The following is a 20,697-nucleotide window of genomic DNA, read 5'->3' as shown; positions in this document are numbered from 1 at the left end:
TGCCAGTTGTGGGATTAACTAAATTCACCATTATTATCTCTTCAGGCTTCTTTTGCTTTTGGAAACTATCCAACTTTTCCTGCCTTGAGAGTTGGAAATGGATATTAACAACAGTGCTGTTCGTATTGCATCTCCCATATATTTTAATTGTGATGCTCTCAAAAGTGCCATCAAATCCATTCCCATGGATTTTTGGACAAATGCCAGTATTTTTAACATGCAGTGCAATTCTTTTCCTTTTTCTATTGCTTCTTCTTCTTGAGCAAGTCATGTACTGTATTCAGAACACTTGCCATCCTACCAGATCTCAGCTACACGTTTAAATTATTTGTTGCCCTATAATAAAAATTCAAGCTCATTCCATTTAATTCCCATAATCCAAACTTGAGTATGTAGATAATTAAGGCAGTGAACTCCAGGAATTAATGTTTTTTCCTGATTATTCACTGAACCATTTAATAAGTTCTGGTATAGTTATTTCCATTCGCCTCTGTGGTACATAAATTCAAATCCCAGAATTCTGGAAATTGAAGTCTACACAACTTAAAGTTGCCAAATTTTAAAAATACTACTCTAACAAATCATTTGCAAAATTCTTCTTTCCCTCTCCATCGTCTTTCATTAATTGAAGAATGTATGAAAATACCTACCAAGCTCCCAAATATTCCAGTTTCCTTCACAGATCTTCACAGTCCATGATGTGGTTATAACTGATCTGGATAGTTATCACTTGTTCTGATGTAAAAGAACAGGAAGGGATACATGTCAATGGGCTTAATGAGTCATAGCAACTTTCTCTCATTCTTGGCTCTGCTCTCAACTGTACTTCATGAGCCAGTGAATCCAGATTGCACATATTTGTTCCTCATAGTAAGGCGTCATCAGCTACCCAACTGTCTTCTTTGCCTTCTTGTAGATAGGAATTTCACTGCGCTGCTACTCAGCTGTCCAACCTCTCATCTTCTGTCTAGCCCAGTCTCGTTTCTTCCTTGCAAACTCAGAAATTTGAGGCCCTTCTCTTAGAGCTTATTACCGAATTCCAATAGTGTAGAAGATTATTTTCTATACCTCTTGTTTTTCTCACTTTTGTTTGTTGAGCTTGCTGCTTTGTTTGATTCTTATTCTTAGGGATCATTATGTTCTCGTTCAGTTCCTGTTGTTGGGTTTCTTTTGTTTAAATCTAATAAATCTTCATCCTGCCTTATAATTTGAAGCATGGTTTTGCACGATTTTACTTTCCAGCACAAGCCTACACTTGCTTCATGGAGAACTTGTTTTGAGACAAAACCACAAACCTGCCACAGGTATTTGGGGTCATGACTGCATAATCAGATCTGTTCTTTTTCACTTCTGTTTCTTAACCCAGAGAAATGTTTTGGGACCTTCTTGTTACCTACCTCGATTCTTAGCTTAAGTTATGTACACAACATCAACTCAGAGGGAAAACTAATTAGGGGCTTCGTACTTGAACTTCCCTGCTATAGCCAATGGCCGTAACTTTACCACAACTAATAAAGACTACAATAGTTGTGTTAACACTTGTACCTGTGGTACCTTATTTTAGTTTCAAGACTAATATAAATTAATCCTACATTGTTTCATCCTCTTCACTCTAAATGGGCAAAGATAATCCTTGCTGAATATTATCACTGATCCAATGTAACATTTTATTTATACAGCTGAAATTTCAGGAGAAAAAAAATAAGGAGCAACAAGTTAAGGCAGGGTACCCAATCACAGCGCACTCCAAAAGTAAAATTTCCAATAATCAATAAACAATTCCACTGGTGATTTGGAGAGATGCAATTCTAACTTGGGGAACATTAACAGAATATGTCTTCATTCCATTTCCTTTTAAAATCATTTCTCTCTTTTTCCAGTTTCAAGATGCAAGCAAGCTTCATAAAATTGAACGCTAGAATGAAACCGCAAAGATCCGCATACTCAGCAAAATCACAGCTTTGGATACCAAAGACAAAAATTATTTCCTACAATTGAAGGAGTGCTAGCTCAACTTTATGGAACTCTGGAAAAAAGCACAATTCTGGTTCTCACATACGGTTTTAAACTGGCCTCGTTCAGAGCAATAAGGAATGGAAAATACAATAGTTACAGAGACAGTATAGATTCTATCATAATTAGCAAAAGTGGGACCATGCAAAATAGGGCAACAGTACTGAAATATTCATATACCAACCAATTAAGATACTTATATGTAATCTTGCATTTTTAAATGAAATTTCCTTTAGGCAGACACAATCTTACTTTAATCCATGCAAAATGATAATTAGATTAACATTCATAATTGGAAACTGGCTGGTAATTTCAACAGATGGGAAGGAAGAAGGAAAGGACATTGTTATAGGAAGTGCGGGGCAGTGAAATTTCAAATACAGGAAAAGCTAGGAAAAAAAACACCTGGCTGGTTTTAAATAAGAATGGTTTTTTCCTCTCCAATATAGTAAGTTGTTAAAAAAAGACCATCTTTACCCATTCAAATTATATCTATGTACCTGGCCTAAAATAAGAGCAACAGTAATTTTCTCCCCAGATGAATATGCAGCATTCTTTTATAATAATCCTACTATAATAATTATTTAAAAAAAAAACAATTTCCTAACAATTTTGCTAATGAAGATTAGAAAAAATATATAAAATAAGAAAAAGAAATATAATACTAAAGCTATAATAATAGATTTTAATATCCCAGAGCAACATAATAAATACTTATGGTCAAAAATATTGTGCAATAAATAAGTTGGCAATAGCCAAAATGATGAACCGTATCAACCAGCTCCAAAAACAGAAAACAATCAATAGGAAAGTTTATCATTTATATTAAGGTTGGGTATGAAAGGAGAGTATGTGTTTTCTTTCAACTTCTATCCCACCCCCAAACTGTATTTCAGAGTTTCTTCCAAAATGTTTCAGGTGGGCTGCAGTTCAGCAGAACAGTACTCTGACATATTTTTATTCTGATTCAGCCAAAATCTTGAGGTAAAGATGACATGGCCAGTACATCTCACCCCTCCCTTCTCTTCCTGGTTTGGGCTACACCTCACCTGTTGATTTTCATAATATCTCCTTTTCCCTTTCTCCCTTTAGCTCTTCTTTAGTTACCAATGTCCCTGGGTTCAAGATATAGCATACTGAACCAGTCATCTGGCGGCCATCTTCCCAGCACTTTTTTCCTTATCTCCACTAAGCTTTGTTGTGCACCTCTTGAACTGGTCCTTGGTCTGTTCCCTTTCTCTTCCAAACCCCCCCCCCCAAACACAAGTTTGTGAGTCTCATAATAGATGCAGACCATCCAAAATAGTTGTTCTGCATACAAAATGCTTGTGCAACTATTTTTATGCATTCCTAATTCAAAAGGTGCTTTGGAATGTGCAGGAGTGCAAATGAAGCTCTTCCTTTTCAGTCATTAAAGCAGTCATGTTCCTTACATGGCTCATACGTGAGGTGCTCTGGAAGCTGTTCCTGACTGTTTCTGCGTGAACAAGAAAGAACTGGCTGTGCCTGAACGTACACAAAAAAACAGCCAAAGCAGATTTCAAACCAAGGATGCATGCAAAATATGCAGTTTTAACAATAAGATGAGAGAACAGCTTCGTTTGCATTCCCACATATTGTGAAGTTTTTCTTTATACACTTCTATTATGTACAGATCCCAACTGAAGCAGGAGGCATCTTTTGATGACAATCACTACCAAATTTGAAACTCCCCAAGAGTGCTTACTACTGGAAAAAATGTTATTTATCAATATTATCACCATGTAGCATTAACAACCCTAAAGCAGGATGCTAAACACTAAACAGAAAAATTAAGTAGGAAAAAAAATCAAACTAGCCAAATCATAAAAGGATAGTAACTTCAAAGTGTAATGACAACAAAACAAGAGACATACCACAAGTACTTGTTCTCCATTCAGATAAAAAGGAAATTAGCTTTAAAAGCTAAAGACCTGACAGAGCAACTATCTAAATTAATAGTTCCCTACCTTGATTCTATAATCTCAACCACTGGCACTGCTGAGTGAGGATTACAATGCACCCTAGTCAGCATCTGGGTTAAGTTTAAAGTTGGAAGCCATTTAAAAAGCTAATTAAGAACAAAGCACAGCTTTATTAGATGAATCATGTTTAGCCATCAAACAAAAATGCAACTAAATCACAATAGCATTAACACAGAACAACTTTCTCAGGTGCTAACAACTCTACAGTGAAAAGTTTGTGCACTGTCTCTTGACTTAGACAAAGATTCTTTTAAGATAACACATTGGACGTTATTTAATTGAATCTTCTTTCTTAGAGAGATTCAATGATTAAGACAACTCATCATTGGGTATTTTTTTAATTAACTCTAAATAAGCCAAAGGCTTAATGAGAACAAAAATCTGCACAGTATATCCATTTTTATCTATTATTTTTTCATAGATAAGCCTGATCAATATTTTGTTTCTGTTTCAAAAATGGATAATGCAGCTGCTGCGTGCCATTAGAACAATTAGATTTCTGGATAAAGCATGAGGATAAAAGCTTTGTACTGCTTTTCTTGGTAGTCATGGTGCAGACAATTAAGGATGCTAAGTAGTTTTCTGGACTACTGAAAAGGAAGGGAAGAAGTTCAATTTCCACTCTGAAGTTAATGCCAAATGATATATATGTGTGTGTGAGTGTGTGTGTATGTATATGTATGTGTATATATGTATATGTGTGTATGTATATGTATGTGTATATATGTATATGTGTGTATGTGTGTGTGTGTACACACACACATCTGGAAAAAATGACATATTATATACATTGTCCAAAACCCCTTCCAGAACAGCTACATTTCAAACAATCATTTTTTGTAGTATCTTGTTCAGCAATGATTCAACAAGTATTGTTCCAAAACCCCTCTGGAAGAGCTCTGTATTCAGTTTCTTTATCCAACAATGTTGGGTAAAAACCAATCTCCAAGAGTGTCAACTTTTCCATCTCTGACAGGAGGCAGTGCTGTTGCCTATGATCACCTATCCTTTCCAAAATGGAGGATAACCAGCTGCTTATTCTGGCAGGAATAGAGTAGAATAGAATAAACTGTAGTGGGGGGAAGTGGCCCTGCAGCCACAGGGCCTTACAACACTTGATATGTTAGGACCAGACTTTTAACCAGCACCCAGAAGCTAAAAGGAAATTAGTGCAAGAATTCATGACTGATATTTGAATGTCTGATATTTGAAAACAGCCATATGTGCATTTTAATATGATTATCTCAAGATGGCAATTATTATTTACTATTCTACACAATAGTTTCTCAAATGCTCAAATGACTGGGAAACCAACATTCCAACCTAGGAAAAGCACAGATTATGTATAATTATTTAAGTAAAGAAATTAAAAACAAAAACTAAACCAGTGGAAATGTTTACAAGGAGTGGGGAAACCCAGGCTCTGGTCCTTTCTTAGGTACAGAAGCCAGCTGGATGGCTTTGGGCCAATTCTTATCCCTAGACTGGGAAGTCAAAAAAATATATATCTACCCATCAACCCACAACGCACCATTGTGATAGATTAGCCCATAACCTTCAAATTAGACTTTCACTCTGCAGTGCATTGATTGATATAATATATACACGTGCACACTCGTGCATGCAAATACTTTTAAATGTGTCCGTATATTGTTCACACACAAACGCATACAAAAAACCCCATCCAATTGTCACAAATTGATGAGTAAAACAAAAAACCATTGAGTGAAACATGATGAATAAAGTAAATTTAAGAGGATAAATCCTATAATGTCAAATCTGGTCATGGAAATAACAGGGGTGGGGAAATATGGAGAACACATATGGAGAATTGAATGCGCCTTCTCCCTTAGTAATAAAACCCAAATGAAGATGTCGCTGTTAAAAAGATGTAGTTTCTTCTTAGAATTGATAAGCATGCATTCATTTCTAAAATGGCAAGAAGAAACCCCAACACAATAAACTAAATCCCAAGCAAAAACAAAAAAGCAGTGGAGAACAGATGGTTTTTCAATGGCACCCTCATGCAACAAGGGTTTCAAAAGTACATACCTAGAAAGGTTCTCTTGGGAGCTGTTTTGATTTCTTCATCCTTACTATCTGCAGCTATATTAAAATATTGAAGAGAAAGCAGACAAAACAAAGCAGTTTGACTCCTCATAATAGCAAGGTCTGAAAGTGCTCTAAATTACCTTAAAGTTAAGGTAGCTTGATGACAGTCATCATGCTAGAATGCTTTTTTATATATGTAAAAAAACAATTTAATTTGCTGGATTCTGATATTAGTCATTCATATGTGCTCCCCAAAATTTAGAAAAATAAAAGAAACAATTAGAAAACATAAATGTAGAAGAACCATAGCTTAAGCAAATACTGAATGCATTGATCAGTATCAAGAAGTTATATTAGTTATACCACATAACATTTTTTTCGCTAAGAGGATTGTGGGGGAAAAACGTAAGCAAAGGTTTATTTAGCTAAATCAAAACAGCATGAAAGAGCTCATCTAAGACTGTTGATAAATGATGCTTTACATTCCAGCCAATAATTCAAGAGATAAATACGTACAACAAGCTTATCTTAAATGTCAATAATTGAATTACAATATGAATAACAAATAAAATCTTAAGCTATATCCACTTATCCAAAAGGGTACAAAACTACAAAACCAGCAATTGTTTTCATTCTCTGTAGACAACAAGTTCTATTGTTTGATAAAAGCAGCTAAATTCTGTTCAAAACAATTCTAAATTTTGCAATTCTAGAAAATTGCTATATGATGGACGTTGAAACAAAGTCAACAATTGCCTTCGATCACCACATATCTCTTACACATATATACACACTCACACCTCCCCAAACATTCACATTTACAAATTCATTTATAAAAATAAAAAGCATGGATTCAAAACAAAAAGCCAACAATGCAAACTATCAAAACAGGTTTTTGGATATTTCAGATCATTAATTCTGGAACTCAATGTTTTGAATCATACAAGAACATGACAAAAAAAACAAAACCCTGCATTAAAATTAGAAACAGACATTTCAGGAAAAACCTCTAGTGTATATTGCTTACTGTGGTAATCATAAGGAGGATATATTTAAGGGAATTACTCTTCTTATGCAGGGCAGGTTTCAAATAAAAACAGGCCAGAAATGTAGGCTATATAAATTAAGAGGCTCTGAGCTACAGATTGATTGGATTTGCTGTCATAAAGCAGGTGACTCAAGAAAAAGTCCAAGAGTGAAGGCTCAATAATGACTAAAAAGCAAAGAGGAGACTGCATCTTAAAACAAGTCTTTGATTAAAAGCTTATGGAAATGTCCAATAATTTGCAACAATTTAACAAATATTCCAACCAGCACAGAATAGACTGTTTACAGATCCTCTGAGATTTTCCCATTAAATATTTGTTTCATGTAACATATTTTGTCCATTTCATGAAAACAGCCCATTCTGTCAGTGTTAAGTAATGTGAAAACCATTAAATCCCACCCAGAATCAGCTGCATGCGTGAAGGACGTGGTTGTATACATACTGAAGCCAACCATCCAATCAGGAAGGGGGAAATATGAACTTAGGAGAATAGGATGAATGCACATACAGATGGATGGATGGACAGATGGAAGGAAGGAAATCTAGCAAGTCTGCCTTCGTTGCATTCCCACATCTCACTATCTAACTTTAAGATGTGTGGATTTCCAGAATTCTCCAAGTGGGAATTCTGGGAGTTGAAGTACTCACATCTTAATGGTTTCCAAGTTTGAAAATCACTGCCATATCTGAACTGAAGAGGAAGGAAAAATTAGCATGCACAGGTCTGTAAATTATACATATCTTTCATGGGATCATGACCTCAGCCTTTTCTCTTGTTTCTGTTATCAACAAACTTTTTATTATCACAAAAAGAATGAACACTTACAAAAGCTGAAGAATGAGAAAACCATAGAATGTTTTTGCACAGCAACGGAAATATATATGCATGTGATGGTCATACCCTATTCCCACATTTTGTATTTGAAGGTCACACATAACTTGATGGAAACCATCTGAACCTCTAAGAGATAAGAGTGCTGACTAGCTTGTCCCGATTCATCTAATATATCACAGTGTTTGTTATCACCACCAGACATTCATGATAGATGGAAGGACTGATTCATAAAATGATGGAATGTTATGCTTCTGAGCAGAACAATGAGTACAAAAGGATATTTCAGGTGGATGCCACACGAGTTTAGAGCAATGAATCTGACAATCTGACACCTAGAAGCATATGAGTATATAGTAGCAATCGGGAATGAATGGTGGGAAGATCTTTCTTCTACAATTTTGCAAAGGAGAACAACGGAACCCACTTCTATAGTTCCCTACTCCAATAAATAGAGTCACTGGATGAGAATTGCTTTGATTAGGATTTGGCATATTCATATACACACAAATATTTTTCAAACTAAATCACATTGCCTTAATTGGAAGGCTTTTTAAATGTTGAAATATCAAAACAGAGTGTTGCCAAAATATAATGCAGCCAGAGAAAAAGAGAGGAGAAATAACGTTATACAGAATCAATATGCAATGATTTCAACCAACCTGAAAAGGAACGTCGTTTTATAGTCAACTCATTGGCCACATGTACTTCATTGCACAGTTTCAGCATCAATAACATTGTGGCTATCATTATAATGCTTTGCAATAGTAAGGGTGACTCAAAATGTCTCCCAAACCTGAAAGAAGAAAAAGAGATATCAAGTGGTTGAACACTAAAAGAAAAAGAAAAAAAGACTTTCATAAAACAAAATTCCAGAATGGATATAAATTAATTTACTGATATTCAAATTCTTCCAAGAGCAGGTCACCATTTTAATTCTAGGTAGGGAACCAGAATATATAACTAGTAACTAGATAGATGCCAAATAAACTGCTCTGGATAATTATAGAAAAATATAACAAATAATGAATACAATAGAATTCTTTATTGGCCAAGTGTGATTGGACACACAAGGAATTTGTCTTGGTGCAAATGCTCTCAGTGATCATAAAGAAAAGATACATTCGTCAAGAGTCAAGAATCATAAGGTACAACACTTAGTAACAGTCATAGGGTACAATAAGCAACCAAATCATACTAGGAAACAGTCAGTATAAATCGTAAGGATACAAGCGACAAAGTTATAGTCATACAGTCACAAGTGGGAGGAGATGGGTGATAAGGAGTGAGGGAAAGATTAATAGTAGTAGTAGTGCAGACTTTGTAAATAGTTGAACAGTGTTGAAAGAATTATTTGTTTAGCAGAGTGATGGCTTTAGGGAAAAAACTGTTCGTGTGTCTAGTTGTTCCGGTGTGCAGTTTATGTCTGGGATGTGAGAGGTCTTTAAATATTTTCACAGGATCATAAAGTTAACAAATTAAGAGTCATATTTTCTGAGTTTCCTAACCTTACAAAGTGAAGATTGTAAAATAGACATTCTTAATTTTAAATACAATTTTTTTGCCAGTGTACTGAAATCTATGCATAGAAAATCAGTTTCTCCCAGTGAAACCACTAGAGGGAGATCCATTCTCTTCTTAAGCCTTTCCTGATCATTAATAAAATCATATACCTGTAACAGCGTCATAAAACTTTTTAAATATATTAAATTAATACTTAATATTCATGTTTTTTTAAAAGTATCACTTAAAAAAACCTCAGCCTTGTAATATTTATTTGGACTGTGGCAGGTGCAAATAATTCAGCATCAATTCCAATGGTCTTACCTCTGCACTTGATTAACAAGGCATTGGGTGGGATTCAAAAATTTTTACTACCGGTTCTGGGGGCATGGCTTGGTGGGCGTGGCAGGGGAAGGATACTGTAAAATCTCCAGTCAGAGGTGGTATTTGCCGGTTCTCTGAACTACTTAAAATTTCTGCTACCGGTTCTCCAGAACTGGTCAGAACCTGCTGAATACCACCTCTGGTTCAGACAATCCAAAAATGAAACTATATTCAAAAATACAGTTTAAAGAACACTGGAGTCTAACAGCACACAAAGCAATAAAAGACTAAGAACTGTGCTTGCAAGTTTGCTGATAAACATAAAAGATCTTAACTGTCTCTGGGTCATTCAAGTTTGGAGAGACAAAATGAGTTCCAGGAAAGGCAATGGTGAATTTAGCATCCTGGCTTATTACCATAGCAGAAAGAGAAATTTAGCAAATGCAGCATTTTCATATACATACACGCAAATGTCCTAAAGGCAAGCACCTTTTGCATTGTTTCCCATAGGCACAGAGAATAGAATAGAGAGAACAGGCAGAGAAAACAAGGTTTCTGGACAAAACAGGGAGAAAGAATTTGCTTGCATTTGCATGACTGGGGATTTGTACCATCCAATGTCTGGAATGAAAAGACAAAGGAGAGTTGCTGGTCTCCACTAAATAAAAACAAAAGGGAAACGGAGAAAGCAAGAAAAGGGGAAGAAACTTGTTCTCTTCTAAAATGCTCAGCGATTGACAGGACTGGGAAGGGGGTATTTTAGTAAATCATCAAGGAGATATCCCCCAAAAAGATTTGTTTCCTGACCTGATGAGAAAGGGGGAAAGGAGGAATGTCATAATCTATGATGAGCAGGATATTTTTCACTACTATTCTAACAAATAGTAATTGCTGGGTTTCACAACAGCAACAAAGCATAACTAACTTCATCATAGGAATCACAGATTGTTCCAGTGGCTCAAGATGTATTGCTTAATATTATTTTTGTGTGTAAACACTTATACAGGTAGTCCTCGACTTACAACAGTTCATTAATGAACGCTGAAAGTTACAACGGCACTGAAAAAAGTGACTTATGACCATTTTTCACAGTTATGACCTTTTCAGTATCCCCATGATCATACGATCAAATTCAGATGCTTGGCAACTGATTCATATTTATGACCATTGCTGTGTCCCAAGATGATGTGATCCCCTTTTGTGACCTTCTGACAAGCAGTCAATGGGAAAGCCAGATTCACTTAACAAACGTGTTACTCACTTATCAGCTGCAGTGATTTGCTTAACAACTGAGGCCAGAAAGATAATAAAACGGGGCCAAATTCACTTAACAAATGTCTCAACAACAAAAATTTTGGGCTCAATTATAGTTGTAAGTCAAAGATAGCCTGTATAGCCTATTGTTTCTTTCAGGAAAGTTTGCAGCAACCAACTCATCCCTCACAGTCTCTCTTGCTTTTGGACATCTGTAATTTCATATATATAATCAGTCAATCAGAAACGTGGAGAGAATTCAGGGGGAGTGCTTACAGAAGTTCAAGTATGATCACTGGGGCTATCTTGCCTGGAGTTTTAAGGGCATCTCAAAATACCCATGATGGAATGGAATCTTTCCTTTCAACAATAAGCTATCTGAACCATCTTTATTCAACATATGTGAGAGCTTCCTGACAATTCTTTTTGTTGGTGAGACTCGGATATTAGGCAATAATATCCAGCAGTCAAAAGCTGTCCCAACTCCTTCTGTACTTGGGCTAAACATTACCCTCAAAGATATATGAAATCCAACAGATAAAAGCTAGCTGTAATCATGAAAGGGTTTGTTGTTGTTCAGTCACTAAGTTGCACCTGGCTCTTTGCAACTCCATGGACCATACCACGCCAGCTCCCCCACCGTCCTTCATTGTCTCCCAGAGTTTGCCCAAATACATGTTCATTTTGTCAATTATGCTATCTAACCATCTCATCCTCCGCCGTCCTCTTCTCCTTTTGCCTTCAATCTTTCCCAGCATCAGCGTCTTTTCCAATGAGTCCTCTCTTCTCATTTGGTGACCAAAGTACTTGACCCAAGAAATACTTTCCACCAAAAACAAATCAGAAACTATTTTTATATGAGCTGTACTATGATTAGTAACATTAATTTCCAATACTGCTTCAATTTTTAATTCTTGGGTATGTGTTTTGCAAGGTGAGAAACAAGAGACTTTAAGAGCAGAATGAGTACTGTATATAAATGGTGTTCTCTGATCAAACGTTGGAAGCAAAAGTTGGTCTTGAAAGAAGCAGGACAGAAAGATGATGCTTTTGAAGTTCAGCTTTGGAAAAGACTCCCAAGAATACCATGGACAGCCAATAAAAATGGACCATCAAAAGAATCAGCCCAGTTTTTTCACACAAGGCACAAATGACCAGGCTGAAATGATCATACTTCAGACATATTTTGTAAAGACCTAGCGCTCTGAAGAGAGCTCTTACGCTGGGAAAGGTAAGATAAAAGATAAGACCAGCAGCAAATTGGATGGACTCATTTACATTGGTGACAGGTGCATCATTAGAAGACCTAAAGCAGGGGACTCCAACCGTGGCAACTTTAAGACTTGTGGACTTCAACTCCCAGAATTCCTGAGCTAACATGATTGGAGGAGGAATTCTGGGAGTTGAAGTTCACAAGCCTTAAAGTTGCCAAGGTTGGAGGCCCCTGACCTAAAAGACCAGATTTGGGGCAGTTCATCAGAGAAGAGTATCTAGTAAATAACCCCCAATAAACATTTACTCCAAACATTAAACCAAAGTCAAATAATCTGATATGTTTTTAACAACATAGCTCTAGCCAATATTATTGTGAACCAAGCAAAGGATGCATTTAAGATGAAGTCTCCTCAACAATTCCTTAGAATCAGGTTAAAAAATACCCTCTAAGAAATTTTCTGGTGTCAATCTAGTGAGGTTGACAGAATAACTGCACTTGAACATCAACAGAGTGTAGCAAGCAGATTTCTGATCATAAACCCAGAGTTTGCAATAAGTCTTGGTTTTCTTAAAAGAAAGACTAGTATAGAAATGAAATAAAGAAAAAATGTTTGATATTCAAGTTCTTCCAAAAATATCTATAAGCACTAACAATTCTTGCTGATAAACAATATATATTTGAAAATAAAGTTGTAAAACATAGTCATCATACGCTGATTTTTACTGCAGCATGTTAGATTTACGATAGTCATAATTCTACTCTTATTGCAGCTGGTGAATATTAATGCACTATAATCTATATATAGTTATGACTTACGATTCTAGGCAAACAAATATGAACAGATGTATGCTTAAAATCTTTTTAACAGGATATCCCACTTTCAAGGGCAAACTGTTAATTATTACTATTTAACTATTTTTACATATTTTCCATGCCTATAATCATTCACAATGTTTTTTAACTACAAGCTATAATTACATTGCCCATTGATTGGAAAAAAAGAAAGCAATAGCATAATATGGATTGTCTTCGATTTACAAGTTTGTTTAGTGACTATTGAAGTTACAACAGCACTGAAAAACGTGACTTATTTTTCACACTTACGACCATTACAGCATCCCCTTGGTCACGTGATCAAGTAAGATAACTGGCAACTGATTCATGACGGTTGCAGTGCCCCATGTCATGTGATTTGCGACCTTCTGACAAGCAAAGTCAATGGGGAAGCCAGATTCACTTAACAACCATGTTGCTTATTTAACAACTGTGGCAAGAAAGGTCGTAAAATGGGGAAAAATTAACTGTAAAAATATCTCACTTAGCAACAGAAAATTTGGGCTTAATTGTGATTGTAAATTGAGGACTACCTGTAAACCAAAGTAAATTGAAAAATCTGAGTATCCTTTCTCTAAAAGCAGTCCATTAACAATATTCAACAGAAGGATTCAATAACGATCAACACCAATACAATTCTTTCATTTCTCAGCATGTATTAATATAAACGATAGGATCTCCATTAAATGCCACAGTAAATTGTTTTGATCAAATTATCTACTAGAGGCTAATGTACAGTTGTCTTGTCCTGTGTGTGAGAGAGAGGCAAAAGATAATCCAGAGAAAGTGCAAAAGGGAGCTTCAAAACATTAATTGCCCTTTCTTGAAATTTACTATAACAGGGCAGCTTGGAAGTGAAAAACTTACATGAGTCAACCTTTTAAAAGTCCTTTAAAATACAGCCTTTTCCCCATAATTATAAAATCTAAAAAGGTGTGAGGAGAGGAAAGCAGCACTGCTTGCAATCACCAGTAGCAAAAAATACAACCATCATCAGAAAGAAGATCTGGCAACTAGCTGGCATAAAAGAAATGCACCATTAAAACTGACAGTCGGTCTTTTTAAACACCTGTCACTGATAAATCCATCTGACAAGCCCATTTATACCACCCTTGCGTTGTTATTTGATTTAGGTCTAGTTTTAAAGGAGGGGATTCTGGGCTCAGCGCTTACCCTGTCTAACACTCAGCTGAAAGGCATTTAGGTAGGCTATATAACCTAACTAGCCTGTTCTGTTTCCTTGTTCCTTATTTTTGCCAATTATTCTTTCCCAGAGCTGGGGCAAGGTTGGAGTTGTGTTTTCTACCGGCCAGAAAACAATAAGTCTGTCCCCACCCCTTCCAAATACATAGGAACAGGAAAGCACTCAACTGATTTCATTGCAAGCAAAACACTAATAGAAGAAACCTGGTAATTCCTTTCGATTATCCGAAGGAATATATAACTCAGCAGCTGTACGGGTACTGTACTCCATAAAACAGCTCAGCAACTAATGTTATGAATACTTCAAGTGCATTTTTTTCCAAGAAAAAAAATCCTTAGCAAAAAGAGTACCTAATATTTCATAATCTTCTTATCAAATCCTGGCTTAAAAACAGATGGTTATGTCCAAGCTTACATTATCTGTTCACTTTGGTCTGATTTAAAAATATAAATTATACAATACAGATTTCATGCTAAGGAACCTCAACACATGAACATCGAGTGATATTCCTCAACTGCCCAAATTTATTTCATGGTACCATTTGTACCCCAATTTTCATCATAACAACATTGAAAGCCATGTATTTTGTCTGACTTGTATTAAGTCCTTACTTTTAAATAGGCATATTTGGAACTAGTGACATGTTCAAATTTCATTAACACTTGTCTATAATATTCCTATAAAAGGATGTAGAAGATGTTTTGGGGAGGCATCTATTATCTTACATTTATGAAGGCAGATTTCTTATTTCTCATCATCCTGTACACTAGACACATTGATAGGAACAAAAGAGACTTCACCAACTTCTAAGGGGACAATATGCTTCATTCTTATCTCTAATTTCAACGACAGTCTTGATCAGTGTAGCTCAATAAGGATTCAATGAACATTCATTATTCCTTTACACAGAATTGTTTAATGAAAGATCCATCTCCAAACACAACTATAAAGCAAATAATAAAAATCTAATTCTCCTTCAGGCAGCAAAGAAAGAAAAACAATACTTCTATTTGTCTCTAAGTGCTTTATTCTGCATTACATTCTTAAGTTATAGCAATACTTCCTAAAAGGTCATCTGTAACCAAATTAAAATCTGAGGAAAGCCATCCTCAAGATTCATGGATCAAACTACCATGAATATCTAGGGTTAATGGTTTCCTTTATGTGTATGTCATAAACATTGATCAGTTATATTGTGATGAAAGATGATTTGCTGTAAAACCAGGATGAGTCTTCTGAAGTTGAACAAAAGGCTGACGGATGACTGTGCTATTCAGCCACCAGTCTAGGATTGATGGGAATGTAATAGCATTCCGTGAACCCTGGGACACATCATGTGGCTACATGACTACAGGAACACCTTCAGACAATGCTGGCTTTCCTAGGCTACGAAACAGAAATGAGCCCAAATGGACAGGGGAAACCTTTACCTTTTTTTTTAAACCTTATTTAATTGAGGCTATTTTTTGGTAGGGCTGAGCAGATTTCGAAGTCCATGGTAAAAAGTGCTTTAGAGTGTATGGGGATAAATACACAGCACTTGACTGATCTCTTAAGACGTTGTTTTCCAAGAATCACAAGACTGCCATCTGATCTGACGTAAAGGCACTTTTGATTTAAGGAGTTGCACACAGGTCTGATTGGCGTTTGCCTGCTTTTGAAGGATTTTTTTTCCCCTTTCTAAAATGCCACATAGCCTTATTCTTAATACATTTAATTGTTCATTAAGCTTATACTATGTCTGCTAGATGAATATTAACATTTCTAAAGCCTCCTCAGCTAGTTTCAAAAGAGCTTTTGTTTAGGTTTGCACGCTTTCAAATCCTGGCAACTTTAGGATGACAAAAATAACCAAACTTTCCAATTCAGCATGTACAGTATATTTCAATATATTAGATATCACAAATTTAGGACTTTCATTAGGTATCACAGGTTTAGGGCAACCACAAAAACGCCATCCTTTTGAATATACTCATGAAATATTGACAAAGGACCCAGAGGGAGGCCAAATACAGCTGATATATCACTTATACTTCAAAGGAGTTCATGGAATTTAGCAGCAGTAAATCTCTCTCTCTCACACACACACACACACACACACACTTCTTTTTCAGGTATTGATAGATCATCCAGAAGTACAGAAAGAAATGTAGCTTTTAAAAAAGAAACAACTTACCAAAAGAGTATCCTTAAAATGTTTGCAATTAATAATACTAAGCACACGTAGGTTGAAAAGCCCTCTGCGTTCTGTGTCCTTTTAATATCTCGGTATTGAGGGATGTATGGTACTACACCTCCAAATATCATGGCTGCTGAAGCCCCCCAGGATATCAGCTGTTGAACTGCAGTTACCAGCCATTCCCAGCCATCTGCTTCCATCATGGATAGGATGATGTCCCTTAGCATGAGTACAGTTGGTAACAAAAGGGAAGCCCCTTTATTACTTCCTCGGGATTTACTGACTTTTATTCATATCTGATTAATCTTCCAATAGGCCATATGCCATTCTTTAAGCAACCCTAGAAAAACAAAGTGAGATGAGACAAACTCAAAACTTGCGTGGAAATATTCAGTTGCACAATTAGAAAGTAATTAGTCATATTATAATGATCTAGAGAAAAAGGCAATCTAGTGCTTGCTCTACCATGCTGACATTCAAACAAAATGTCTGAGCTGTCAAGCTTAACAATCCTAAAAGTAAGTTTTCTAACAAAATATATCTGTTAAAACTTATCGCTTAATACTCATGATATAAAATGTGCTCATTTGTTGTGTTACTGGTTCCAGCCTAGAAAGCTTTTTCAGATTAATTCCATTAAAGGTCTGCATATTTTTATAATATAGTAGACCAAAAATTCCACAGATTGGATAGCACACTTATAATTAATGGCATAAACATGGAACACTGTTAGGACTGATGATACTTGTAAGACAACTACTGTCCATAAAAGGCACATATTTTAATGAGAGATGAATCAGAAGCAATCTAGTAGCTTTTAATTAAATGTGTTAGTTAAGAAAAGTGCTATCAGATTCCACAGGATTTTTAGTCATCATAAACTAACATGGCTCACCTCTTACAAAATAGACTTTCCATGGTTGAGAATTCCTACAATCATGAGTTTTAATGAGTAGAAATTCTACAGAGAGACTGTTAAACTGCTGTTGACTTATTTGGTCAACAGCAATACAAACAAGATTTTTACTCCAATTAGCATGGTTATAGAGTATTTTAAAATTATCCCTTTTCGGAAAATAAGCAGGAAGCATTCCTTCTTGTAAACAAGAGAGAAAATCTCTTTCAAAATACCTCACTTGCCAATTGAACTCTCAATAACGTTCTTATTTAGCAAATTACATTGTCATTGTTTTCCTTTCATTAGGAGTTATTGCCATCAATCAAAATTGTTTTCAATCAACAAACTCATCTTCTCCTCCCCCAGGCACACACTACAGATACAACAGCAGGGCTGTCTTAATGCATGAGCCTGATGGGCACTTGCATAGGGGCCCCATACTAGTCTGTGTATGTTAACCTTTCAGTGCCCCTTGTATCATATAAATACAACAGCATATTTATTACATTTGACTGCATTTTTAAAATTAATCTGTGTTATTTTATTAAATAATACCGATTTTGTTGGAAGTGTCAATAAAATAAATGTTTAATTTTATCGACCATTTACATTTTTATTCCTGTGAGTAGTTGTCGTAGAGGCCCCAGTACACTTCTTTGCCCGGGCCCCATAATGCTGTAAAGACGGAACAACAGTTGCAACTCCCAGAATGCCCAGTCAGATCACAGGGAATTCTGGGATTTGTAGACCCAATTCCCCTGCAGGGCATGCAACTTAAAAAGGCGTATTTAATTATTGTAAGTCATTCTCAAAACATGCCGTATTAACTTCTAGTCAGGGGAAACAATTTCCTGCTTGTCCAGGAAAATTAAGAGAGATAGTGCTCGACTTACAACTACCAACCAAGGCCAAACTCTCCATCGCTAAACGGGACAGTTGTTAAGTGAGCTTTGCCCCATTTTGCAACCTTTCACCACAGTTGTAAAGTGAATCTGGCTTCCCCATTCACCTTGTCAGAAGATGGCAAAATGACCCCATGATATACTTCAACTGTCATAAACACATGCCAGTTGCCAAGCATGCGAATTTTCATCACATCACCATGGGGATATTGCAACAGAGTTGTAAGAGTGGAAAAATAGTCATGAGTCACTTTTTTCAATGCCGTTGTAACTTTGAATGGTCACTAAACGGATGGTTGCAAGGACTACCTATGCAGTTAAACAAAAAAGAATAGGAAGGCTTTGATCTATGAAATCATGAAAAGTAGGGAATGAAGAGATGAAAGAAATAAGTGTGCATTCTCTGCTCCTAGAGGAGAGATCCCAGGAACTGAAGAAGGCAAGGCTCCCCCTTTCAGATTTTCTGCCTCTTCAGCTGAACAGACCAGGTTGCCAATAACTGGCACCCCAAATTTCGGAGTCCCAGCTGAGACTTCTAGCCAGAAGACCATTTTAGCCACAGTCCCTGCCTTACGAGGGAAGGGAAGGGAGAGGAAGTGAAAAAGCCACTTTCCCCCCCAAGTGGTCCCCCTCCTCCGCTCCTCTCTGAATGGCCAACCGCGGCTCTGACACCAACCGCGACTTCTGCTTCCCCTCCACGCTCCCTTAGCAACTCCGCCAAACTGCCCGGCTTCCCAAAAGCAGAGAGGGCGGAGAAATCCTTAGCCCACCCCGAGCCCCACCGAAAGAGGGAGAAAGGGGGCTGGCCCTCTCCTCCTTACCTGGGCTCTCACTAAGGCCCCTCGCCCCAAGAATCGCGCATCTCCCCCTCTTGCTCGAGGGAGCCCCAGCCTGGGGCGCCGCTCCCGCCTCAGACTGCGCTGAAACCACAGCTGCGCTGCGCCCTTTTCCTTTGCCAGGGGCGCCCAAAGCCACAGGCGCTGCTGCTACTGCTGCTGCTGCTGCTCCCGCCGCCTCCCTGGGCGACTGGAAACAAGGAGCTAACAGCGGCAGCCGCCAGCAGCGAGAAAATGAGCCCCGCCTCTGTGACATCATTAGAAGCTGAAGCGGCTCCGTCTATGAAGAAATCCGCCCTTCCTTGGCCTTTCGTCGTTTGAGTCCTAGCGCCCGACCTGTTCCCGAGAGAAGGAGACTTGCTAAAATCCTGGGAAACGCGTGAGGGGGAAATCTCAGATTTCCGAAACAGATCGCCGAGCTCGTTCTTTCTCTGCTAAGCAAGGATGAAGATGGGGGACACACACACCGACCGCCACCATAAAATAATGGGACTTTTCCTCCTTCCTCGTCACATACGAGAAAAGAAAGTTGTTGGAAAAATAGCGTACAGAGCAAATGTCATATTATCACAAAGTGAGCATGTTTCATGTAGAATAAAAATAGATCCGGAGCTGCTTCCGAACGCTTCTTTAAAATGTCATAATCACCCACGGCGGTAATGTACTATTTTTAACAGAAAAAGTGTGAAGAAAGAAAATATGAGAGGAGAGGGAGGGTATAGACATGTTTGTGCTTGCACTAAATGCCTTAGAGTTGTTTCCTATCATTATTTATTCAAATTTGTTACAGCAACCCAATTCCAACAGACTGGGCTGCATACAAAACTATAAATTTTAACTACTGTTATGTAAATTCTTGTCTATTGTTACTAGTTGGTAATTATGTCTCAGCTTCCTATGAAATATTCAAGGCATCCTTCAGTGAAAGTTGTGTAATAACTTCAAACCTTTCTGGTTAAAAAAAAAACTCCATAAAACTAAAGGTCATTAGCACCTTGAGAGTTTTTTTTTTAAAGAGCTCTGTAAAACTGTATTTAACTCTATTCAGCAACAAATCCTATATAGTTCAAAGGACTTGCTTCTAAAAAACTATATAGAGTTGGCACCAAGCAGCCCCAATCAACAATGTCTTGCAAAAACAGGAAGGAAATGTAAAAATAGGAAGCCCGGCTCTCATTCTGTTCCATAAAGTAGAAATCATGTACCCTGGAACTTGATAATATATAGAGAGAAGTTATTATTCAAAAGTGTTACAAGGTCAAAAGAGCTTTTCCTTTATCAAATGTTTTATCAGACAAAATAAAATGAAATAAATTAACAGTCTTTCAGCAGCAGAAATGACAAGAGTAAATGTGTGTGTAGGGGAAAAATAAAACCCTCACAAGCTGACTTGGAATCCTTCTAAGAGCTGAAGTTAGGACATGTATCTTTTCATTAAACTCAATGTTCTGAGTTCACTGAGGGGAGTTTGGGAAGGTGGTAGAATTAGTATTAGAGTCCTTGCAACTTTCTTGGGAAATTTTTTCAGCTGTGATTTGCTGTTACCTCCCTCCTAGGAGTAAGAATGACTGACTGGCTCAAGGGCACCCAAACTGGCTT

The 20,697-nt window shown here is 36.9% G+C and overlaps 1 protein-coding gene across 9 annotated transcripts in view; it reads right to left on the bottom strand.

The window, feature by feature from the left end:
- Window positions 1–20,697, bottom strand: part of SLC66A2 (solute carrier family 66 member 2) — a 63,609-nt gene that overhangs the window by 38,448 nt on the left and 4,464 nt on the right. For 5 of the 9 annotated variants that reach the window (XM_087961428.1, XM_087961426.1, XM_087961429.1 and 2 more), the window contains 3 exons: window positions 16,460–16,802; window positions 8,611–8,744; window positions 6,069–6,122 (listed from right to left, as the gene is read on the bottom strand). In XM_087961428.1, coding sequence (XP_087817554.1) covers window positions 6,069–6,122; window positions 8,611–8,744; window positions 16,460–16,689 — 418 coding nt within the window. In that variant the 5' untranslated portion in view covers window positions 16,690–16,802. Of the gene's footprint in view, window positions 1–6,068; window positions 6,123–8,610; window positions 8,745–16,459; window positions 16,803–18,369; window positions 18,453–19,083; window positions 19,345–20,697 lie in introns of those variants that run through there. The other 4 variants (XM_026669935.2, XM_087961430.1, XM_087961432.1 and 1 more) reach the window with 4 other exon arrangements.

This window comes from Notechis scutatus, chromosome 3 (assembly GCF_049901735.1).
Source record: "Notechis scutatus isolate UNSWTSFEM ecotype Mainland chromosome 3, rNotScu1.2, whole genome shotgun sequence".
NCBI classification, from domain to species: Eukaryota; Metazoa; Chordata; class Lepidosauria; order Squamata; family Elapidae; genus Notechis; species Notechis scutatus.
Note: the sequence above shows the minus strand (reverse complement) of the source record. Positions and strands in the feature narration are given on the sequence as shown.